Source organism: Bos javanicus, chromosome 10 (genome assembly GCF_032452875.1).
Source record: "Bos javanicus breed banteng chromosome 10, ARS-OSU_banteng_1.0, whole genome shotgun sequence".
Taxonomy (NCBI): Eukaryota; Metazoa; Chordata; class Mammalia; order Artiodactyla; family Bovidae; genus Bos; species Bos javanicus.
In genome coordinates, this window is record NC_083877.1 from 57,986,100 (window position 1) to 58,012,422 (window position 26,323).

The 26,323-nt window shown below is 38.7% G+C and overlaps 1 protein-coding gene across 2 annotated transcripts in view; it reads right to left on the reverse strand.

Moving 5' to 3' along the window:
• Positions 1–26,323, reverse strand: part of TMOD3 (tropomodulin 3) — an 85,744-nt gene that overhangs the window by 2,477 nt on the left and 56,944 nt on the right. For both annotated transcript variants that reach the window (XM_061428750.1, XM_061428751.1), the window contains exons 4-9: positions 15,775–15,897; positions 14,479–14,568; positions 12,330–12,460; positions 10,517–10,624; positions 6,337–6,480; positions 4,582–4,726 (exon numbers count right to left, since the gene is read on the reverse strand). In XM_061428750.1, the coding sequence (XP_061284734.1) occupies positions 4,582–4,726; positions 6,337–6,480; positions 10,517–10,624; positions 12,330–12,460; positions 14,479–14,568; positions 15,775–15,897 (741 nt within the window). The remainder of the gene's footprint in view (positions 1–4,581; positions 4,727–6,336; positions 6,481–10,516; positions 10,625–12,329; positions 12,461–14,478; positions 14,569–15,774; positions 15,898–26,323) is intronic.

Here is a 26,323-nt window from a genome sequence, read left to right on the forward strand (position 1 = left end):
TTGGCAGCAGGGCGAGGTCTTCAGTCAGGATCTTGCTACCTTCTCTCTCACCTATCAGCCACCAGAGAACGTTTGCTGAGAGCTGGCAGCTCAGGGCTCCTCAGCATTGGGCAGTGGGAACCTGCTGCTTTTTGTAGTGTGCTCTTTGGCAAGCAAGGCAACCTCTCTGAGCCTCAACTCATCCTCTGTAACAGGAGAATAGTGACACCTGAACCTCATGGCTGTGCAATTCAAGGCTGCTTCAAAGTGAAATCGCTTAGTCATGTCCGACTCTTTGCGACCCCGTGGACTGTAGCCCACCAGGCTTCTCCATCCATGGGATTTTCCGGGCAAGAGTACTGGAGTGGATTGCCATTTCTTTCTCCAGGGGATCTTCCCGACCCAGGGATTGAACCTGGGTTTCCCGCATTGCAGGCAGATGCTTTACCCTCTGAGCCACCAGGGAAGCCCCAAGGCTGCTTAGTATTGTGTTAATATAGAAAGCATTCAGTGGGGTTAAGGAATGGTCCTGAGGCCAGCCATCTTTTCAGAGTGAGGAAAGCCAATTTAGCCTTTATAAAGTTAGAGGATCTGCATGTACACATAATTGGTTTTGATACTCTTACCAGTAAGTTAAGTTCCTCTGTGTAAGTTACATGGTTGGTCTGTTAATTTCTATACTCTCTTCTGTGGAAGCAAGCAGGAAGGCAGCTGCCTCTGTGCAGCCTGAACTGGCTGTTTTAAGAGAGGAATGAAAAGCCAACAGGTGCACAGGCCTCCTGGCCAGGCTACAGGTCTTGCTCTCATGTCGTTCTGACTGCTGGCTTCTGTTCACTGGCCTTTAAGAGATGACTGGACAATCAAGTGACGTGAATAAAAGCCTGTCCAGCTATTGGCTGGGCGCTGGCTAGAAAATGAAAACCAGGAGGGCTGCAGTTTCAGGTCCCCATGAACATTTATATACACAGTTATATAACTGTGTGCACCTCAACTCTAATTTTAGCCCATGTTAACAAAGAACAAGTTTACTGAAATATTAGGGGAAGAAATCAAATGGAGAACTGAGTCTGCAAATACAAACTTAATTCATGTATATAGATATCTGAACCACATGGATATATCTGAAAGGCAAATCATATTCTTTAAAGTAGAACATTTCCAAGAAAATTTTGAATTGCAGTAGTGTTTGGATATTATTGGCAGACCATTTCAGATGTTAAAATGCATATTATTCTAAAAATGCATATTAAAAACAAGATCGATAGGACAGATAGAACAAAGTATAGAAAACTGATTACATAGTTAGTGAGTGTCAAGACAGGAACATAAGACAGAGTTAATCGAATGTTGCACATACACCATATAACCTCTTTGCTGTTATAGCCGTGATACTTCTTAGCTGGAGAGATGGCGAGTAGGTAGGATTATTTCAGTGAAAAGTTGAGACTAAGAAAACAATGAGAGAGGGAGACGTTATCAACATCGGGACACTAAAGCTAGGATACAGCCCTATTTGCAAGGTGAAGGAAAATTATATGCCCCAGAGATGCTGTGCAAGTTGTTAAGTCTTGTTCTCTGATATCTCTGTCCAGTTACCACATACTAGAATGCTTGTAAGAAAACAGTCTTAATAGGCTTGCCATCTTGATCTAGAGGCAGAAATCAAAGTGCAGGGTAACAAGTAAAACCAGCTGAGCGTTCAGGGAAGGTAGGCTGCCGCTGCTGCGCACACAGGACAGCAGAGGATAGGCAGAGGCCACTCCTGACCCCCGTTCCTCACTGGCGCCACGTGTTACCTCAGCAATTCCTCAGTTCAGCCTATAGACGAGAGACTAATACATTTGGCCCTATTCACAATTCTTTAGCAATTTCTTTCCAAAACCCCCTCCACTAACATAAGTTCTCCACACTTCATGATTAGTCAATTGCTAATAAATCCTAACTGATCTCATTTCTTCTCCATCTCTGGAAGAGTAGTAAGAATCGTGTTTTTGAAGCATCATTTTAATCATGCACTCAGTGAGTGCCCTAAAATGGCTCTCAGATACCTCCACATAAATTCCAAAGAAATCTAAGTTCCTGACCATGTAACTTTAGTGCCTCCTATCAGTATTCCCTCTTAATCCGCTGGCAGCATTTTATTTTCATTCTGTTAGCTTCAAATAGCAAGTACTTGAGCAAAGTTTATTCTGGATCCTGCATCCTGTTAAGAAAGTCAGTTCTCAAAATCTGCAGGCTGTCTTCAGCATATAAATAACTTGCTTAGTCCCAAATCTGAGCTTCTATCCATGCAATTCCTCACTCCAGGAATGTCCTTATTCTCATTTCATGCCTGAGACCCGTGTCTGAAGCTCTGGTTTGGACCAGAATGAAACAGCGTGGGGAGGGCAGGCGGTTTGTCTAGAGAGCTACCAGCACAAAGCCATTTGCCCTCAGCTTGGTGTCTGACCACATGGCCTCTTCATCCTCTTACACACGCCTATGCACAACTCCTTAACTTCCCAGTGTTGACAGAAGGCAGCCCAGGAATTGTTTTCATCTGTTCCCTGCATCTTCCACCTGCCAAAAGTCTTTCTTGCTCTGCTATCAGGCCTTCCTTTCTGACAGATCTGGACAAAGCATCTGCCACAACACGCACGCAGAAGAGCACAACCGCTGAGCCCTCAGGGGCCGGCACCCCTTCCGCGTGCAGGGTTGGATACATACAGGCCCTCGCGGTGCTGCTCCTGCCAGACAGCTGCTGGGACCTTCTCTAGGAGGGACATAGGTGACAGATGGCTAGGGCTACAAGGATGCTGGTGGGATCCCAGGAAAGCTAAGGTGGTTTCAGAGGAGAGGGAGCATGGAGACTCTCTCTCTCCATTCGTCCTCTCCATTCTTCCTCTCTGCTATCTCCCATTCTGGAAGAGTGTCCCAGGAAAGCTGATTAGTTAGGAGAAAATTCAACTTTGAGCAGGATTCAAATTCTACTACATTCTTTTTTACTTAATAAATCTTTATTAAGTACCTACTATTGTCAGACATGGTTTTAAAGCTGTGGATTCAAAAGATACACATGGCCCCCGACCTTCAAAAGTTTAAAGTCTTAGAAAATAAAATAGATTATTAGAATGAAGTATAACCTAGTAAGTAAAAAACTAACTTTTTAAAGCCAATAAGGTATATGTTCTTAAGGTTTTCTAACTGTGAAGTTCAGTTAGACTTGAGAAACACTGCTGTAAAAGGCAAAATTTAAATTCCTGAAGTGTAAAAAACAGAAGCTAACTAATGAAGAAATACTAAATAATCAGCATACTTTCCAAACTACATCTAAAGTAAACAACACACACCAAATTTCCCTTTTAAAAAAAAAGAGGCTAAAATCTGCTACGAGAAATTACAGTCATCAAAGAACAAAAAGTCTGAACTAATATTTTTCACAGTGATCTGGATTAAAGGTTTTTCTGCTCCAGAAATCTTTAAAAATGCAAAGGCAAATATGGCTGAAGCCTAAAAGAACTAACTGCATCACAGTGGAATGTGACTCCCTTTAAATAGATTGCCAGTCAGGTTCGATGCATGAGACAGGGCACCCAGGGCTGGTGCACTGGGACAACCCTGAGGAATGGATGGGGAGGGAAGTGGAAGAGGGGTTCAGGATGGGGGACACCTGTACACTCACGGCTGATTCATGTGAATGTATGGCAAAAACCACTACAATACTGTAAAGTAATTAGCCTCCAATTAAAAATAAATTAATTAATTTTTAAAAAGAAGTATTTTAATTCTCTGCATGCATTTTAAAAAATATTTCAATGAGAAGTGTTAGTCGCTTAGTCATGTCTGATTCTTTGCGACTCCATGGGCTGTAGCTTGCCAGGCTCCTCTGTCCATGGAATTCTCCAGGCAAGAATATTGGAGTGGGTAGCCATTCCCTTCTCCAGGGGATCTTTCCAACCCAGGGATCGAACCTGGGTCTCCCACGTTGCAGGCAGATTCTTTATAGTCTGAGCTACCACGTAAGCCCCTTCAATAAGAAACACCAAACTTAAAATTCAAAAACTACATGTTTGATGCACAATACTGGATGCTTGGGGCTCGTGCACTGGGACGACCCAGAGGGATGGTACGGGGATAGAGGAAGGAGGAGGGTTCAGGATGGGGAACACGTGTATACCTGTGGCGGATTCATGTTGATATATGGCAAAACCAATACAATATTGTAAAGTTAAAAAATAAAATAAATTCAAAAACTACAACTATTTTATATATCACCACGTGAAACTGAATTTCTAAAAGGGTGAAACTTTCTGGTTTGATCAAAAGGGCAAAATTTTCCTATAATGTTGAATTCTTTGTTTTAATACCTCCAAGAGGTAACTTATAACTGAGAACAAAATATCTGTTGTAGAAAACTATTTCATATTTCACTAAAAGCTACGAAGTAGGTTCTCATCCACTAACCTAATAATCACTACAACTTCATTTAAACCGAACTCTAATTCAGTCAGTATTAAAAGAACTGCAAACCCTGTGTAAAAACTTACTAAAAACAAAGTTCCTCCAATACATTAGCTTAATATTACAGTTCAGAATTTTGATTTCATACTAAGTATGTCTTACCTAAGTCATTGTTTTTTGTTATTGCATTAGCTGCCCTGGTTCGGGGTCCTTGCTGAGTAAACTGATATCCAAATTTAAGGATATTGGTATTTTCCTCAAGCATGTTGGCCATTTCCAATTCTACAGCTGTCCCCAGCTGCTGCCTCTGGAATAATTAGAAATAAAGAATAGTATTAATAAGCTAGTTCAAAATATAAGTCAAGTCTAAGACATTCATGTATATGCTGATTCTTTCAAAATATTTTCCCAATTCTTACAACATATAAGAGAAAAAAAAATAAGTTCAGTGTATAATCATATAGACATCAAAAAAATGTGGATTATTATAATGAGATACCACTTCATACTTACTAGGATGATTATAATCAAACAGATGGACAATAATAAGTATTGGCAACATACATGGAAAAATTAGGAGCTTCAGACAGGCTGGCAGGAATGTAAAATGGTGCAGCTATTATGAAAAAAAATTCGGCTATTTCTCAAAAAGTGAAGTGCAGGGTTACCATGTAACCTAGCAATTACACTCCTAGGTATATACCCATGAGAAATGAAAACATATTCATAAGAATTTGCACCTGAATGTTCATAGCAACATATTTCTACAATCCAAAAAGTGGAAAGTATCCAAATATAATAGATTCTTCAACCATAAAAAAAGAATAGATACTGGTAACATACTACCACATGAATAAACCTCCAAAACATTTTGCTAAGTGAAAGAAAGCAGACACAATAGACCGCGTATTACATAACTCCACTTATATGAACTGTCCAAAACAGGCAAATGCATGGAGACAGAAAGTACATCAGTGGCTACCAGAGGCTGGTGGGAGAGCTGAACATGAATTGACTGCTAGTGGGTTTGAATCTCTCTTTGGGGTGATGGAGGTGTTCTGGAGTTAGGCAGTGGTAATGGTTATACAGCTCTATGAATGTACTAAAAACTGTATGTATACTTTAAACAAGTAAATTATATGGTATGTGAATTAAATCTCAACAAAAGATTGGAAACATTGATTAAATAGCATTCTGGTTAAATTTTTTTTTTTTTGGTTAAATTTTAAGATATAATTCTTTCTATCTTCATAATCTACAAAATTTATTTATGTTGGGAATTGAGGGAGTCATTTACCACATATTAAAAAAAAATAACTGGATTCACTTTTCAAATAAAATAAACTGAAGTATTTCACTCAAATGTATATGTTGTTTTATTTTTAGTTAACTACATTCTGGATGGAAATATTTCTAACATGTGTTTCTCTACTTCTCTAAAGAAAAGTGCATCTGGCTCTGGGTGATCCAGCAATATCTTAGGCGGTCAGCACCCAATGTGGCTGGAGAGAAGCTGTGCCCTCAGGGTACCCTGGATACTGGAGTTTTCTGTTTTTCATGAACTATTCTGTTTACCTCGTGTCTGAGACTGACATGTTATAGCCACAGAAAGGTTATTATGTGGCTATTGCTACCTAAGAACTGAAAACTTTGAGGCTGGACTGTCACCTTTAAGAATCCTTCTAGTTCAAAACCACTAGCCATCTCAATCCTTTACAGACCAACCAGGGAGAGCTGCTTGTATACCTTTCTATACATTAAGATTCTGGATGCCCCAAAAGTTCTCATCCCTTTTCAGGCCTTTGCCTTCCCAAGGGCTCCCTCGAAAGCCTTCCTTTTGCCTGCCTCCTGAGTCCCCAAGCCCTGCAGGGAGTGTGGGCTGCAGCTTCTTCAAAGCTGCTGCTGTAGACCACCAACCTGGTTGTCAATTTTCAGCTCCATCAGGGTTTCGTTCTCTTTCAAAGCATCAATCAGTGCTAGAATCCCAACTCCTGTAATAAAGTTGGATTCCATATTTAAGCTCTTCAAATTTTTGTTCACTCTTAGCATATCTGCAAAAGCCTGGAAATTACAGAAAATAATTGGAGATTAGTTTGACAGCACCTGGTAAATAAACACTGAACACGCCTGAAGAAATACACACATCAATACAGCTACCTTAATGTTTCTTATTAGATTGTTTAAGCTTGACAGGCCACCTCACAGATCTCACATGTATCTACTTTTCATGTGCACTTGGTCGCAAACTTTAAATTTGTTGTCATGTGTAATTCTGTTGCTAACACTCTCTACTGCTATTCATTCATGCTTCTGCTTCTTGCTTCTTTCTCCCATGTTTCTCAGACTTTCTCTCAGTCTCTGTGTAGGAATAACTTCATCAGTGTCTCTTTGGGACAAGTTTTCTTACTTGGGTCCTGCTGTAGCTAGGTTACAGTGAAGCCCAAATGAGGGGAAATTATGAACTAACTGCCAAAGCAAGAACAGAAAGGCCACAAATAACTGGAATTGCTAGAGCATAAGAACTATGGAAAAGAAGGGCCTAACTAAACATTCACCACCTCAGAGAACAGTGTCTTGCATCTGCTTGCATTACAATTTCTCACAGGATGTGGCAGTGCTAGGCATTTGACCCAGTGCTTAATAAACACTATACTGAATAATTAACAAAGCCTGTAAGTGAGCAGAGGGGAAAGAGAAGGGCTGGGGAGGGGGGTAACAGAAGAATATGAATGTGAGTTTATTAATACAGCCCTGCAGAGGGGTCAAAAGAAAGGCCAAACTCCAGAGAACATGGGGTAAGATCAAACTTAAAAGTCGTTAAAGGCAACAGGGGCAGCCACACTATAAAGAACTTGAGGCAGGTATCTACCCTCCTGAACTACCTATTAGCAACAACTGGCTAGGTGACCTCAGGTAAATTCCTTATCCATCCATCCGTACCCCCATTTATTAAAATGTTACTAACGGCCTTAGAAAGGCAATGCCAAAGAATGCTCAAACTACCGCACAATTGCACTCATCTCACACGCTAGTAAAGTAATGCTCAAAATTCTCCAAGCCAGGCTTCAGCAATATGTGAACCGTGAACTTCCTGATGTTCAAGCTGGTTTTAGAAAAGGCAGAGGAACCAGAGACCAAATTGCCAATATCTGCTGGATCATCGAAAAAGCAAGAGAATTCCAGAAAAACATCTATTTCTGCTTTATTGACTATGCCAAAGCCTTTGACTGTGTGGATCACAATCAACTGTGGAAAATTCTTCAAGAGATGGGAATACCAGACCACCTGATCTGCCTCTTGAGAAATCTGTATGCAGGTCAGGAAGCAACAGTTAGAACTGGACATGGAACAACAGACTGGTTCCAAATAGGAAAAGGAGTACGTCAAGGCTGTATATTGTCACCCTGTTTATTTAACTTATATGCAGAGTACATCATGAGAAATGCTGGACTGGAAGAAACACAAGCTGGAATCAAGATTGCCGGGAGAAATATCAATCACCTCAGATATGCAGATGACACCACCCTTATGGCATAAAGTGAAGAGGAACTCAAAAGCCTCTTGATGAAAGTGAAAGTGGAGAGTGAAAAAGCTGGCTTAAAGCTCAACATTCAGAAAACGAAGATCATGGCATCTGGTCCCATCACTTCATGGGAAATAGATGGGGAAACAGTGTCAGACTTTATTTTTTGGGGCTCCAAAAACTGCAGATGGTGGCTGCAGCCATGAAATTAAAAGACGCTTACTCCTTGGAAGGAAAGTTGTGTCCAACCTAGATAGCATATTGAAAAGCAGAGACATTACTTTGCCCACAAAGGTCTGTCTAGTAAAGGCTATGGTTTTTCCAGTGGTCATGTATGGATGTGAGAGTTGGACTGTGAAGAAGGCTGAGCACCGAAGAATTGATGTTTTTGAACTGTGGTGTTGAAGACTCTTGAGAGTCCCTTGGACTGCAAGGAGATCCAACCAGTCCATTCTGAAGGAGATCAGCCCTGGGATTTCTTTGGAAGGAATGATGCTAAAGCTGAAACTCCAGTACTTTGGCCACCTCATGCGAAGAGTTGACTCATTGGCAAAGATTCTGATGCTGGGAGGGACTGGGGGCAGGAGGAGAAGGAGATGACAGAGGATGAGATGGTTGGATGGCATCACTGACTCGATGGACATGAGTCTGAGTGAACTCTGGGAGTTGGTGATGGACAGGGAGGCCTGGCGTGCTGCGATTCATGGGGTCGCAAAGAGTCGGACACGACTGAGCGACTGAACTGAACTGAACTGAATGGCCTATTTTTGATAGGCACTGCTCTATAGATTCTGACGTAAAACACACAAGTCTCTACCTCATGGAACTTACATTTTAGTGGGGGGCCCAGATAATAAATAAGAAAGCAAAACATAATGTCAAATGGTAAAAAGGACTATAGAGGAGGAATAAAAGGCAAAGCAGGGTAGATGGGGAGTGTTGGGGAAAAAGCTGGCTTGCTATCTTATATACAGGGCTCAGGAAAAGCCTCCCCTGGAGGGTGACATCTGAGCAAGGACTCAAATAATTTAGGCGATGAAGTTAAACTATGTGGAGCATCTTTAGGGAGATAGGAGCAAGGAGGCTATACAGCTGGAATAAAATGAAAAAAATAGCAACAAAGGAGGTGAGTCTCCTCAGCTAAGGCCTTACGAGGCCACTGAAAGAATCTGATTTTTACTTAGTGAGACAGGGATCTGCTGGAGGCTTCTGAGTATAGGAATGAAATCATTTAAGTTTTAAGAGTCACTTGTGATGCTGTATAAAGAGCTGGCTCTGGGGCAGGTAAGGTGGAAGCATGCAGTTAAGTTAGGAGGCCACTGCAATAATCCAGATTAGGGAAGACAGTGGCTTGGACCAGGTGGTGGTGGTGAAGATGGTGAGAAGTGGCTGGATATAAAGGAAATATCTGAAGACAGAGTGGGATATACATTTAAGGTTGTGACAAAGGGAAGTCACTCCATTATTATTATCCTGACTTGAGCAAATGAAAGAATGACGTTTCCATTTAGTGAGATGGGGAAGAATGTGAGACAGGCAGGTATGGGATGGAAGTCAGGAGTCTGGTTTGGGATTTCGGTCTGAGACTTCTGTTAGACATCCAAGTAAAGCTGTTAAGGAGAAGCTGAACATGGGTTTGGAGTTCAGGGGAGAGGTATGAACTGGAGATAATAATGTTGGGAGTCACTGGCATACATGGATAATATATGGCAATGAAACAGAATGAGATCACCCGGAAAGTGAGTGTAGACGAAGAAAAGAACAGGGACGAGGGCCAAGCTCTGAGCCGTTTAGAGGTTCAGATGCTGGGGAGATGAGAAGGAACCAGTTTAGGGACCAGAGGAAGAATGCCCAAGCAGGTAGGAGGGGAATGAAACGGATTGATACCCTCAAAGTCAAGAAGAAAAGGGTTTATATCATAGTCAAGTGGGACTTCCCACAGAAATGCAAAACTGATTTAACATACAAAAGTTAAGCAATGTAATATGTATTAATTGAATAAAGGACAAAAACCACATGATCACTTCAACAGACACATAAAAAGCATCGATGAAAACCCAACACTGTAGATCCATAAATGGAACCCTCTACAGGTTTAAAAGAATGATGTAGAACTTTATATGCTGATAGGAAAAGACCTCTAAGATATATTAAAGTAAAAAATTTAGTTGCAGAACAGCTTACACTGCACTCTAAACTCCACTGCATTTTAAAACTCCATTCATGTTTTAAAATTTTCAAAGAAGGGAAATACATGGAAAAAATAAATATAAAAGGATAGTAAATAATATATTGCCTAATAGAAATCAGAAATTGAAAAAAGAGTAAAAAAATTTTTTTAAACTGATACTTGCTTTTATTGACTGCTGAACATCATGGTTACTAACAGTAGCTCTTAGAACACAGAATTTTTTAAACTACACTAAAATTATTTATTTTTAAATTTATTTTTATTGAAGTATAGTTGAATTAAAAAAAAGTACATCTTTTCATAAAACCAGTTTAATCACCTTTGTAACATATCCTGGTATTACACAGTCATAATTTCAATATTATTAGTCACAGCTTACTTACAATAGCAACAGGGTCATTGCTTCGGGTGGCTGCAAGACTGAAATATTTCACATGTGTGTTGGTTTCCAAAGCCTTTGCAAAATCTTTTAGGGTTGGAATTGGGATATTCTTGAAAGACAAAAATATGAAACATTATTACATTTTAGTTTTCAGTAAATTCAGTCCAATAATCAAAGACATCTCTACTTTCTCTTTTGCTTAAAATGTACTCAGAAATTATGTAACATATAACCACTGTCCTACAAATGAAAACTAACAACTCAGTCACCTCATCTCTTTGACTGTTCTAGTACTGTATATCTGTTGGCATAGAGCAAAGCATACATCACTGCTTTTCTAGCACAAGGTTAAAGAAAATTCTCACTATTCTCTTTTTAATTATTTGTATTATGAGTATTTAAAATGGTTCCATTTTTCTACAAAGAGAAAGATGTGGGAATCTACTTATAGTGCTTTCTGAGGCAGATGACATACTGTTCTCAGTCACAAGCTGTAAGGTGTTAAGAAAGATTAACTTGAAATGAGGAAAGAGACAGTTTTAGGAGACATCTGTTTTTCCTCTTAGTATCAAGACTTCAGCTTCTTGTAGCCTGGTTATTTTCAGATCATTACTATTGATTTAGAGACCAAGATACATGAGAACTAAATTAAAAAAAAAAAAAAAAGATTAGTGATCAACTAGGCACATTAGCTTTTCCCAAGGCTTTCCTGCCTCCACTCACAGGAAGCAACACCCACAGAAAGCACAGAGGTCTAATTCCCTAGGTTCTTGTAATTTCCAGATGTTCTCTCTGCCTTCAATTCAGATAAATTAACATTTAAAATGAGGAATCTGTAACAAGGCTATCATACAATGGCTAATAATACCTAAGAGATCATCTGAGTTTACTCTTCGGTAATTAATTATCCTTATGCTCTCCTAACTCATTTCTTCTTTTTTTACTTCATGGAAGAGTTGCATTTTAAAAGTCCCAGTAAGATCCCATAAAACCCACTTCTGGGTGTGTAATCAAGAGAAATGAAAACACATATTCACACAAAAACTTGTATGTGAATGTGTATAGTGGCTTTATTTATAATTATCCCAAACTGGAAGCAACTCTTAAGTCTCAAGTCTATCAGCTGGTGAATGGACACACAAACCACGGCACATCCAAAGAAATACTGCTCAGCAACACAAAACCGCAAACCACTGAGACATGCAACAGCACAGATGACTCTCACAAGCGTTATGCTAAGTGAAGAAACCAGATTCAATGGCCACACACTATATGACTCCATTTATATGAAATTCTGGAGAAAGCAAAACGATAATGGAAAGAAAACAGATCCATGGTTGTCAGGGGCTGGAGCTGGTGGCAGGAATGAGGACGGAGGGTGTGACATGTTCTACATCTGACAGTGGTGGTGGTGGTGCGATTGTATGCATTTGCTTTAACTCACAGAAGTGCACACTAGACAGGGAGAATTTCACAACATCTACATTATATTTCAAGGGACCTGATGAAAAAGACAAAAACTGAAAGACTAAAATGCTCCTATAAAAGGGCAGTACTTCGGAAGCCCAAGACACATACTGCCACCTGCAGTTTATATTTCTATTAATATATGATAGCCTTTAAAAAGTAAATCAGAAAATACTCATATCTTAACTTCTAAAATAGAAGAAATCTCTGTTAGCATACTACTAGAAGTAAAAACTTTACCATTAAGTAGAAGGGATCAGTCTATATCAAAACTGCCCAGCTCTCAGCCGAGATCCAGCTGAGTCAAAGCAACTCAAAATAGCTTTCTGCCTGCTTATCACACCTACCTTTATATTATTCAAATTAACTTCAACAAGATAAGCATCATTTTCTTTAATCCTCTTTAAACTTTCTTCAACATTGGTTGGATTTGGGGGCTCATCGAATACTGGAAGAATCTTTTCCCCTTTTACCACATCTGCAGTAACAAATGGAAAGAACAAGCATGTCACTGATTGACACTGTTATAGTGAGAGCATATATTAACTTGGAAACACATAGCACAAACACACACACATGCAGTAGAACTAATTTATAAGTTTCTTTCCCCAAATTTCTAAAAGATCATTTATGTGCTGACACACAAAGCACTGAAATAAAGCTTTACTGAATATAAGTACCAAACATAATTCAACATTTAATTTGCTTGCAATGTATCAGCCTTCAAAAATGAGTATTTTCACTGCCTCTTGCCTCCTGGTGTATTATAAGATATTTTTATCACAAAAATATATTTGCTGATACAAGCTGACACAAATGGTGATCCCATTTATTTTTAGCAATGTTCAAGATAAAGTTCTAATACGATAAAATCTCATACCTCAAAGTTCTAATATAATAAAATCTTAACAACTGTTAAGAGATTAAGAAGAACTGAAAAAAAAAAAAAAAATGACAAGCAAATGCAATGTGTGACCCTTTTGGAACCTGACTTGAACAAACCAGCTGTGCAATGGCATTTTTGAGAGAATATGGAAAATCTGAATGTGGACTGGTTATTGGACAACATGAAAGAATTACTCATAATCTTTAAGTTTGATAACGGCATTGTGGTTATGTTACAAGAAGAGCCTTTGTGAGAGACACATATGGAAATGGGTGAAGTAATATAAACAAACAGGATTTGCTTTAAAATATTTCGGGGAAAAAAGAAAAAAAAATAAAACAAACAAAAAAATAAATAAAATATTTGGGGGAACAAAGCAGAACGGATGGGAGGGAGGCAGTCAGTGGACGAAACAGAGCTGGCAAGATGTGAAAAACAGTTGAAGCTGGATAATGGATATGTTATTCCCTCTTCTATTATGTATGCTTGAACATTTCCACAATAAAGAGAAAAAAAAAAAACAGGAGAATGGCCAATTATAGAACATTCATAAAATGGAATGTTATAAAGATGTTTGAATGAGGTAAATCTATATGCACTCACTAGGAAATGTGGTATGTTGCTAAGCAATACATTACATAGCATAGATCAAAATCCTCACCACCGAGTTCATGGGATATTAAAGCTAGCTTCATCATTCTAAAACTTCAGCTCCTTCACAGGCAAATTAGAGATGATAATACTTATTTCATAGAACTATTGTAAGAATTGAGAACAATTTACATTCAAGAGCTATGCACAGAAGAACATGGCCCATGGTAAGCATTCAAAAAAAAAAATTAGCCAGCAGTATTATTACTGAAAACTTGAGTAACAAAAAATACCTCTTGTATGATCCCATTTTTGTAAAAAAAAAAAAAAAAAGAAAGAAAAGAAAAGAAAAGATATTTATAACATGTGTACATATATAAGTTTATATAAGCATAACACAAAGTCGGGAAGGATACATTCCAAATCGTTAATAGTCATGGCTGAGGGTGGGGTGGTGGTGCAGGAAGTAGAAGGCAGGATGGCTGTGAATAGAGACACTTACTTCTTGCGCATGTAAGTCATGTTTGAATTTACTACACAATATGCATTATTTTGGTAGTTTTAAAATGTCTTACACATGAATTTTTTAAAAAGCTTTGCTTTAGTCTAACATTGCATCAGACAAAAAGGTTTAGGGTCTGAAGAATTCTTTGCTTTCTCCTGAATCTGATTTTATAATATAGTTTCTTTGTCAGCACTGTTGTAGACTTCCTGAAAATTAGGAACACCAAAAACAAAATGTCAATTAAAGCCAAGTTTGACTGGTTTTTATAGTATTTACCATTAGCATTATTTAGTAAGGTGAGAGTGGTTCCTATTATGTCTGCTGACACATTAAGCATACAATATTTAATATTCTATTTTCAATGGTTTTCTATTGTCAATACCATGTAACTGGAATCTCAGGATTCCAGCACACATACGTAACATTTGGCATGCAAATACTGAAGTCATTACATGGAGGAAACAAAACATAATTAACAAAAGATTAGAATTCACAAAGCATTATAAGTTCTTACTTGAAAAATGTTCTTGGTCGACACCATTACTGCTTCCCACTATGTTGCAGAACTGTGTATTTGTTATCAAATTGTGCATCCCAAGAATAGCTACAAATATAGAAAAAGAACATTATTTTATACCCCCAAATTTCTATCAGCGATTTTAATATTCTCTGGACATTTTCATATTCAATTAAACACACATTTTTTAGCCCAAAAAAGGAGACAACATGATTAAAAAAATCCCCTACAATCTCTTTCTTATCAATACCCTTGTACTTTCTCCCCACGTTTGAATTTAGACACAGCTGGAGCCAGCTTGACCCTAAATGTAAACCTGTGCTTAGCTCCATCTGGTGGCCAAGAGAGAAAATGGAAATGATCTACTGCTATCCATCCACCCTTCTTACAATGTTTCTCCAAACAGAATGAGATAAAAAACAGATTTTCAACTTAACCTTGACTCTTAATATTAATTTACATTTGTACTTCAGCTGAGAGCAGAGTACTAAAAAGTACAGTTGAATTCTCACATTTAAGATTAAAATCACATCCCTTAGGACTAGAAATAAATGTGGTTTTGTTTTTGCTGCCCTGTTGCACAAATGAGGCAGAAGCTACTACTGTACTGGCCCGTTCCATTCTGATGAGTGTACTGTTTACAAGTTCATAGTCCTCAGCTCCCCAGGGAATAAGATACCTGCTCCAGGTGTGGTACCACACCCTGACTGTGCTTCTCTTGTTAATTCTTAGGGTTATTTGGTACTAAGATCTTCCCAGGCATCGTATTTTTCTATCTAGGAAAATGGGTGTGGGTGGAGGTAGCTGGGGGCAGACACTGGTCCAGATAAGAAATGGGTAGTGAAAAATCACAGGGAGGTTTGGAGTTCCATCTAACTTCAGGAAAGTTAGGAAAGTGGGATGAGAGCTCAGGACTACTTTATCTAATTTCCAGTTACCCATTTCTGGGTCTTCTGATAAAACGGGATACCAGTTGACCTTGGAGATAGCTTTTAGCTGAGCACCGGCTGATGAAAGTCTTTAATAAAGACTTTCAAAGATGGCAAGAAGGGGGAAAAAAGACATCCAATAATCAATAAATTCCATTAACATTAAAATTTGATCATTAAGAGAATTTAAAGAAACAAAATCCTTTATGTCAGATTTATAGTGTTAAAAACAAAGCCAAATATATGGTTACATATTCAGGAGCACTTCGCTAGGCACAGCCAGCATTTGTGTAGTGAATACAGGTATGTGTTGGCATTTTCCCCCTCTATTCTCACTCACAAATTAATTTATTTTAGGAGATACCTGCGAGGTCACACAATTCTGTATCAGAAGCACTTGTCAAAGCTTCTTCTAGTTCTGGATCAAGAGACACTTTTTCTTCTGTAAAAGTCTGTACAGGTTTCTGTTTGGGGATAAATATTTTCCCTGTAAAACAAAGCAGTTTGTTAATTTCACTATTACTGCTAGTAACTCATTACCATTTTGTTCTAACAGAAATTATTAGAAGTATGTACAACTGAAGCTGAAATAAAAATCAAGATTAACATCTAAAACATATGTATGTATGGCTGAGTCCCTTTGCTGTTCACCTGAAGCTATCACAGCATTTTTAATCGGTGACACCCCCCAAAATAAATACAAATTCATTATTAAGAATGCTTAAAAAATAAATAATGAAAGCAAAAAAAAATTAACATCTACAATAACTCTGTTTCATCTTCAGTGTGTATTTATAAGTTTCCAATGCAATATTCTGGCCATAACAATCAGAACCAAAAAAAAAAAAAAAATGAACTGAGAAATTTTCCCATTTGTGAAAGTAAAATAGGTTCTTTTTGGAGTAATAATGAGTTATTCTACAAATATTTTTAAAAAAACTAAATCATAAAAAAAAATCTATAAACAGATTAAGGAAATAAAACAATTCACTTTCTTATTCTTAAGCCAAGAACTGCTAGAGTCCCTGGGGGATGGCAGAGGCAATTCAACTTCTAAAAATTTGGACTTCCCTGGTGGGGCAGAGGTTAAGAATCTGCCTGCCAATGCAGGGAACACGTGTTCAGTGTTGGAGAAGATGCCACGTGGCAGACAGCATCTAAGCCTGTACACCACAACTACTGAAGCCCTTGAGCCCTAGAGCCTGGGCTCTGCAACAAGAGAAGCCACGGCAATGAGAAGCCTGTGCACCACAAGAAGAGTCGCCCCACTTGCCCCAACTAGAGAAAGCCCTTGCACAGCAAAGAAGATGCATTGCAGCCAAAAAGAAAAGAAATACATTCAAAAACACTTCCAAAACTTTAAGTTCTAATTGAAAAGAGATTTCTGTATGTACTGAGTGGTCATCTGAAACCTTCTGGCACTGTTCTTCTAAGTCTGGACAGTAACAAGGTTACTTAAGAAAACAGTTCTTCTAGAAACCCATAGTTCTTGGTATGTGAAAATTTGATATTTTATTACCATATGTTCAAAGAAAAATTTAAAATGTGAAGTGAATGGAAAATGTTAATGATATAACTGCAGCACAAGCTGACCAAACAAGATATATTTACACATAGTGGGACCAAGTTACCAAGACTGCCTCTCATTTACTTCCGGAGAGAGGTAAAAATTGTAACTAAGTGATCTAGGAAGGCCTTCACAGGTGTGTCTTCCCAGAAGTTCAATTATTTTCTTTTCTATCAGAAAATTACCAGGAAAGTATGAGGCCATGTGGCCTGGTAAATCTATGCAGTGTTCTATCAAAAGAAATGTTTGTGGGCTTAATAATCAGGGCAGTGAGTAATGTATAATTCTTGTTCAAGGTAAACAGCAATCAGTGTAACTCATAAGGAAACCTCCCACAATGCACACTGCTCCCAGGAATCTGGCCAAAGCTTGTCAGGTATTTTCAGCTCAGTTCAGTTCAGTTCAGTCACTCAGTCGTGTTTGACTCTTTGTGACCCCATGAATCGCAGCACGCCAGGCCTCCCTGTCCATCACCAACTCCTGGAGTTCACTCAAACTCATGTCCATAGAGTCAGTGATGCCATCCATACATCTCATGCTCTGTCGCCACCTTCTCCTCCTGCCCCCAATCCCTCCCAGCATCAGAGTCTTTTCCAATGAGTCAACTCTTCACATGAGGTGGCCAAAGTACTGGAGTTTCAGCTTTAGCATCATTCCTTCCAAAGAAATCCCAGGGCTGATCTCCTTCAGAATGGACTGGTTGGATCTCCTTGCAGTCCAAGGGACTCTCAAGAGTCTTCTCCAACACCACACTTCAAAAGCATCAATTCTTCGGCGTTCAGCTTTCTTCACAGTCCAACTCTCACATCCATACATGACCACTGGAAAAACCATAGCCTTGACTAGACGGACCTTTGTTGGTAAAGTAATGTCTCTGCTTTTGAATATGCTATCTAGGTTGGTCATAACTTTCCTTCCAAGGAGTAAGCGTCTTTTAATTTCATGGCTGCAATCACCATCTGCAGTGATTTTGGAGCCCAAAAAGCCCATCTAAAATATCTTAATTTCTGATATTATATTTCTTATTTTTTAGTATTTCCGTTTATTAAAAAAACAAACAAACAAACAAAACCAGTTTTCATGTTTCTGCTGAAATTCCTCATCTGTTGATCCATGTGGTGCACCTTGTCCAGCAGATCTGGTATTTCTGTCATAAAGTTTCTGACTCATAACACCAATATCTGGATCACCTCTGGGTCTTCTACTGATTGTATTCTTGATTATGGGCCACATGTGTCTTAAGATCTTTGATTTTGTATTGGGCATTTTTGTAGAAAAGTATAGCAGAGACTAAAGGAAATTATATTTGCTCCCAGAAAGGGGCATGGCCCTCAGGTCAAGACTGAAGTTACATGCTTTACAGTAGAGCTGAACTTGGGCTTTTTGTTGCAACTGTAGTTTGATTCATTTCCTCACTTGAGGAAAGATCAGGACTTAATCTTCAGCAAGGCCTGGGATTAGAGCTCTGGTGAGATTTTGAGAGCTCTGAGATGCCTACTTCTTTCAGCCCTGCTCTCGTGTTGTCTGCTCTACACTTTGTGAATGTGGAGGTGAACGGAAAAGGATTTCTCTCAGTTCTCCTGAGCTAAAACCATGCCTCAGGAATTTTCTCTCAGCTTTGCTTCCCTGCCTTGGTTCTTAGAGTAGGATCCCTAACACTAAATGAAGACCTAAAGGGCAGTGTGGTCTCACTCCGTCTTATGCAATGCACTGTCCAATATGGTAGCCACTGGCCATATGTGACTAGGTTTAAGTTAATTAAAATTAAAAATTCAGCTTCTCAGTCACACTAGCTATGTCTGGCTAGTAGCTACCACACTGGTTAGCACAGATCCTGAACACTTCCATCATGGCAGAAAGTTCTAGTGGACAGAACTTTATAACTATAAACTATTTAGCTAGACTATAACTTCACTGGTTTATACTCTATCATGTTAGCCCATACATAGCCATTAGAAGTTTAAAAGTTAGGCTGACTTCTTATTCCTCTGTACGGTGGCTTCTGCTTTTTCTCTATATTTCAGTCAGGAAAGAAGGCAGAGAGAGGGTCACTTCTCTTATGGAAGACTTACCACTTTCTGGAGTCACTAAGATTTGTGTCTTCAAGCTCTCTGGTATTTTTTTTTTTTTTAACTGTGATTATGTAGTTTATATTGTTTGTTTTGGTGAGAATAAGAACTTTCTTGCAACTTCCTACATCTGAATTAGAAGTCTTTTTAGCGAACTATAATGCACTTATATTAATAAGGAAGCTTTCAACTGCATGTAACAGAATACCCAATTCAAAGTGGTTTAAACTGGTGCTTCTCAAGCTTTAACGTGCATGTCATCCATCTGGTGATCTTATTAAAATGCAGACTCATGCAGTAGGTCTGATGCAAGCCCTAAGAATCTATATTTCTAACCAGCCTCCCAGATGACCAATGATCTACAGATCACTCTCAAAGAACCAAGGGTTGGAACAGTAAGTATTTTTATCTCATTTAATAACTCCACAGGGAGGTGGCTGAAGGTTTAGTTCAGTAGCTCAATGTTGACATAAAAAATTCAGACTATATTTTCTCTTTGACTATAACCAGCATGGAGGCCTTTGTTCTTAGGCCATTAGTCTCAAGATGATCTTTGTAACACTACATATCACAACCTCATGCAGCAAGGTCATGACAGGAAGGAAGGGAACTTTCTCAACTGCTAACTTTTGCTAAGGAAAACTGTCTGACAGATTCCTCCTCTGGTCTCACTGACCAGCACTGGGGCCATACTCCCCTGCAAGGGTAGCTAGAAAAGCAACATCTGGCCTTTTCAGTCTATTTCAGAGATGGATTCTGCCAGCAAGGAAGAAAGGATTTGTGAATGGTTGTTCAACAGAAAACTATCACATTTGTCCCAGTACTGAACCAGATGAAGCACTGTGCTCCCTTAATTCCCTGAACATTTCACTATAGCTACACTTACACATTTGGCATGCTTGGCTGTCCTCTGTGAGCTTTTCAGTGTTCTGTTCCATCCCCACATTCTTGCCTTGCTCACAACAGGCAATTCAATTTACTGAATAAATAATTTGGTGATTGCCTCCAGCTCAGTTACCTCATTGAAGGCAATGACACCCCACTCCAATACTCTTGCCTGAAAATCCCATGGATGGAGGAGCCTGATAGGCTGCAGTCCATGGGGTCGCTGAGAGTCAGACACGACTGAGCGACTTCACTTTCACTTTTCACTTTCATGCACTGGAGAAGGAAATGGCAACCCACTCCAGTGTTCTTGCCTGGAGGATCCCAGGGACGGGAGAGCCTGGTGGGCTGCCGTCTATGGGGTCGCACAGAGTCGGACACGACTGAAGCGACTTAGCAGCAGCAGCAGTAGCAGTAGCAGTGTATATTTCTGGAGAAGGCAATGGCAACCTACTCCAGTGTTCTTGCCTGGAGAATCCCAGGGACGGGAGAGCCTGGTGGGCTGATGTCTATGGGGTCGCACAGAGTCGGACACGACTGAAGTGACTTAGCAGCATAAACTATAACCTAAATACCCTGGTTCAAAGTCACATGGCAGAGTGAGCATAAGAACACGGGTTCCCAAACTCTCAACCCAGTAATTTTTCCAATAAACTGGTGGTTTATCAAACTTAACCCTTTAGCAGTGGACATTTCAACTCAAATCCCTATCTATATGGCAGTAGTGAAGTGAAAGTCACTCAGTCGTGTCTGACTCTTGCGACCCCATGGACTGTAGCCCACAAGATTCCTCTGTCCATGGGATTCTCCAGGCAAGAATACTGGAGTGGGTTGTCATTCCCTTCTCCAGGGGATCTTCCCGATCCAGGAATCGAACCCATGTCTCCTGCATTGCAGGCAGATTCTTTACTGACTGAGCTGGGAGGGAAGCCCCCATCTATATGGTAGAACATAATTAATCTTCTTAGAATCAAATTTTGGAAGTCTGGTGATTATTAGATAATCTTTTATCATTAGTTCACAGGCAAAGGCAAATCCAAATCATAACATCCTGAAAATTCCATAACACTTTTCACAGTGGCTGATGTAACAAAGTGGCATACAATTCAGATGGTATGCCTTTAATTGCCATGTCAGGATAATTATATTTTCCTGAGCAAAATCTTATGGGGACTTTCAAATGTCTATCACCATGGCTAATGCTGGCTGCACAGTGGATTCACCTGGACAATTTTGATAAATTCTGATGTCCAAATCCCAACACCCTACCCCACCCACTGAGATTCTGATTTAATTGGTCTGATGTGCTGTATGGGACATCTGGATTTTCAAAAGCTCTCTAGGAATTCTAATGCATAGCAGCCAAATGTCAAGAACCACTGGATTATAGTATTCACTTGGTAAACAAAACTACATAAACTATCAAATAGCTGCCCACATATTATTCTAGGGACCAATGGAATCTAAAGTGTTACAAAACTCTAAAATGTTTATTTTTGTAATACTTACCTACAGACCATAAAGGCATTATTCATATCTAATTTTCCCCAAAAAACCTTTGCTAATACTTACAAATACAAAATGAATCTCATCAGAAAAAACAACAAAGCAAAACAAAATTTCCAAGAACTTAGGGAAATTCTGTGACAGCATTTTGCTTAATTTATACAGCTGTGAAGTAATTTGATGCCTCCTCTGATACTCCTCTACATAATTCCTCTGTATGTAGAGATTTTTGCTGTAGCAGTATTTAGTTTATACAGTTTTGTGCTTTTAACAATACAAAAAATAATCACTTCGTATTTCTTCATGATTAGTTTAACATGAATACACTGTAAGAATTATACTTTAATGAGTATGTATAAAATCTTATAGAAAACTAAAAGAAAATATTTCTAAAAAAGGATAAAAGAGGCAGAACTTAAGTTTAGTATTATGAATACAAAACCTAAGGGGTCTTCCCCAAATTGATTTACAGACTTAAACAATCCCTTGAACAAATCTCAGCTATTTGCAGAAAGTGACAAGGTGACACTAAAATTCATGTAGAAATCCAAGGAACCCAGAATAGCCAAATAATCTTGAAAAAGGAGAACAAAGCTGAAGGATTCACACTTCCCAACTGAAAAACTTAATACAGAGTTATTGTAATTAAGATAGTATTTTGATGTACAAGGAAAGACATTTACATCAGTGAAACAGGGTTCAGAACCCCAAAATAAATTAGTATATTTATGGCCAATTGAATTTCTATCAGTACAAGGATATCAAGACAATTCAATTGAGCAAGAGTTGTCTTTTCAACAAATGGTGCTGGGACAATAGCAAAAGAACAAAGTTGGACCCTTATATAATATACCATACAAAAATAATAATTCAAAATGAACTACAGATCTAAATATCAGAGCTAAAACTATAACACTAAAAAAACAAAAACATAAGCGTAAATCTCCAAGATCCTGAATTAGGCGATGATTTTTTAGATATAACACAAAAGTACAAGTAACAAAAGAAAAAATACACTGGACTATATAAAAATCTAAAACTTTTGTGGGACAATTGACACCACCAAGAATGTGAAAAGACAAGCTCTGGAATGAGAGAAACCAATTTCTAATTACATATGTGATACAAAATCTAGAATATACAAAGAATATTCATCAATAATAAATCAAATATTGACTGACAAAAATCAGCAATAAAAAGACATCAATTTAAAAATAGGCAAAGGATTTGAAGAAACACTTATCTAAAGAAGATATGAGATGTCTAAGAGCACATGAAAAAATGCTCAATACCATTAGTCATTAGGATAATGCAAATCAAAACCACAATGAGTGTTATCACTTCACAGCTACAAAGATGGCTATAATCAAATAGACAAGAGTTGACCAGGATGCAGAGAAATTAGAACCCTAATACTGGTGGTGGGAATGTAAAATGGCACAGCCACTTTAGAAAACAATTTTGCAGTTCTTCAAATTGTTAAAAAAACAGTCACCATATGACCCAGCAATTTCACTAGTAGGTATAAACAGCAACTTGTACACAGGAAAACGGAAAGCAGGTTGTGTGCTCAGTCATGTCCGACTCTGCGACCGCACGGTTTTCTCAGCAAGAATACTGGAGTGGACTGCCATTTCCTCCTCCAGGGAATCTCCCCAACCCAGGGATGGAGCCCGCAGAACTGGCAGGCGGATTCTTTACCACCACGCCACCTGGGAATCACAAATGTTCACAGCAGCATCATTCATAATAGCTAAAAAGTTGAAACAATCCAAATGTTCATCAACTGATGCACAGATACACAAAGTGTGTGTTTCCATACAACGATATATTATTGATCCATATAAAAAGGAATGAAGCACTGATGTATACTAAAACACAGATGAAACTCCCAACCCAAACATCAGGCTAAGTGAAGGAAATCAGTTGGAAACACATATTGTATGATTCCATTTATTTGAAATGTCCAGAACAGGCAAATTTAGAGAAAAAGTTGATGACTGGTCTCCTAGGGCTGGAGCGTTTCAGTGAGGAGTAGAGACTGGCTGCTCATGGTTTAAGGTTTCTTTCAGGGATAATAAAAACGTTCTAAACTTAAGACTGTGCTGATCATGACACAACTCTGTGAATGTACTAAAAACCATTGAGTTGTACAGTTTACATGGGTAAATTTTATGATATGAGTTGCATCTTAATAAAGATGTTTTTTTAAAAAAACACTAAGGGACTGCAAGGAGATCCAACCAGTCCATCCTAAAGGAGATCAGTCCTGGGTGAACTCCAATAGTTTGGCCACCTGATGCGAAGAACTGACTCACTTGAAAAGACCCTGATGCTGGGAAAGATTGAGGGCAGGAGGAGAAGGGGACAACAGAGGATGAGATAGTTGGATGGCATCACCAACTCAATGGACATGGGTTTGGTTGGACTCCAGGAGTTGGTGATGGACAGGGAGGCCTGGCGTGCTGTGGTTCATGGGGTTGCAAAGAGTTGGACACAACTGAGCGACTGAACTGAACTGAACTGAAGGGGCTGATGTATTAAATAAGGGCTTTTTTTTTTTTTTTGTCGTTTTGAGTAAATTTATATTTGGCCCCCTAAATTATAAAGATTAAAAAAAAAAAAAAGGTAATTTTATGAGACACATTCAACCAGACAGTGTGTGTGTCAAAATCAGCTGTTTTCTGAGAAATACAGAGTTAACAAACTGCTTGATCAATTCCATATTAACAGAAAATACCTTTGTAAACATGGGTGTTAATTTAGTCTCATATAAATGAGATTTAAGTTACAAATCTTAATTACTAAGAGACGCTGATAAATTAATCTCCATTATAACCATTAATGTGATACGTGCCCTCAACATCTTACAGGATGAGTGAAATGCTCAGCTTTTATTCGATGTACAATTATGTAGGGGTGTAAAGGGGTGTGTGTGTGTGTTTGCAGCAGGTAGGGAAATTTTCTCTGGAATTTCTTGCATGTGTATGTGAGAGAGATAGAATTTTCCAAAAACAATCCTGGAGTACTGAAAACCATTAAGTCCCAAGTGTCTATATCCATGATTCTTTAATTCAGAAAATGAAGATTGGCTAGGCATGGATATTTTTGAAAATGTTCCCTATATGGTTCTCATTTTTACCTACTCATGTTGATAAAGTGGTAATCTGTATAATTACAGAGATTACACTTATAAGATTAGGATGAGTAATCTGTACTAATTTTACCTTTTCTCTCCTTGAAGTACGGTCAGAAAGCCCTGACTTCTAACTTTTAATATTTGTATTTATTTGAAATAATACAATGTCTAAAAAAATGGCTATTCACTTCTGTTCTTCAGTTACACAGCATTCTATCTGACAACTTTAATTTCCTTATTTAACAAAGCAATGTCTAAAACTGGATTTTAACAAAGCAATGTTAAAAACTGAAATTAGAGTTCTTTACATTGTAGCAAAATATGAAAATAAGGAATGATAAGATCATAAAAAATCTTTCGCCACTCCCAAATGCAATAAAACAAAAGCAGGGCTATGACTCTTGGTTGCTAAGAATGTTAAAATAGCTCAGTAATGTTTCTGCAACTACAAAATGACAGCTAAGGAAATAGAAGAAACCAAGATAAAATTTATACAATAGTAGCTGAAATGTAGGCATTTATCCAGACTGTGTTTGTGCCAAGAGGAGAAAAGAAAAAAAAAAGGAATATTTTGCCAAGACCCTTGTTATTGTTCCAAAAATCAGTAAAATATTATGAACCATATTAATTTTATTGCCAGGACCTTTCTTCAAAAGTCCTCATCCCTTCTGCTCTGATACCAAGTTACAACTATCAGAATGTTAAGTATTGTCTTTGTCATGGTCCCATCCTTGCTCAGTATATAGAAAGTACAATAAATAGAAACAGAGGCGTCTCTTACTTATTTCATTTCTATAGAGAAAGGCCCTAGCTAATTTTACTACGTGTATGTTTATAAGCTACACTGTTCCAGAAAAGATTTAAGGGAACTCGGCCACTATAATGTCCATAGGGGATTTTGGGACAGCTTTTTGATAGGAAGTGTACAAACCAGAAATCAAACAAACCAAAGGACCAGGGAGGCAGATTCTGGAGAGGAATTTTTGTTTTGACCCAGTAGCACCCATGACACCTGCTCAATATTACAATATGATCATCAATAAATGCCTCGTTTTTTTGTCATTTAAAAAAATTTTATTTATTTCGTTTCTGGCTGTACTGGGCCCAGTGCACAGACTTCTCATTCCTGTTGCAGCGTACAGGCTCTAGGGTGTGTGGGATCAGTAGTTGTGGTGCACAGACTTAGCTGCTCCGCAGCATGAGGGACCTTCCTGGATCAGGGATCAAACTCATGTCCCCTGCACTGGCAGGCAGATTTCCAAACACTGGATCACCAGGGAAGTCCCAATAAATGCCTCTTTATTCAACAAATGCTTAGTGAGCTTGAATAGTCTAGATAATGAGCCAGAAAGACAGCATAAGGAAAATAAGAGATTCTTTACTTTGAGGAGCTTATACTCTAGTTGAGGAAATCGTGTATCTATAGTATGTGATTCTGGAGTCTTCCGTTTCTGGCCAACATGGAGGAATAGGGTCAGGATTTACCCATGACTGCATGCCAAAAAGGGCAAAACATAAGGAAGAAGTTTTGAAGACAATGATCATCAGGCAAAAAAGAACAGTGATTCCTAAGAGGTGAGAAACACAGTAAGTGCCGTGACTGCCCAGGTTACTGCCTGGAGAAGAGAACCCAGGCTGCAGCACAGGGAATAACCCAGGTAGAGCCCGGGGAACTCTCTGAACCAAGGAGAAGCAGCTGAGGTCCAGAAAGATAAGGGCAGTCAGTGTTTATAGGACAAAGCATCAG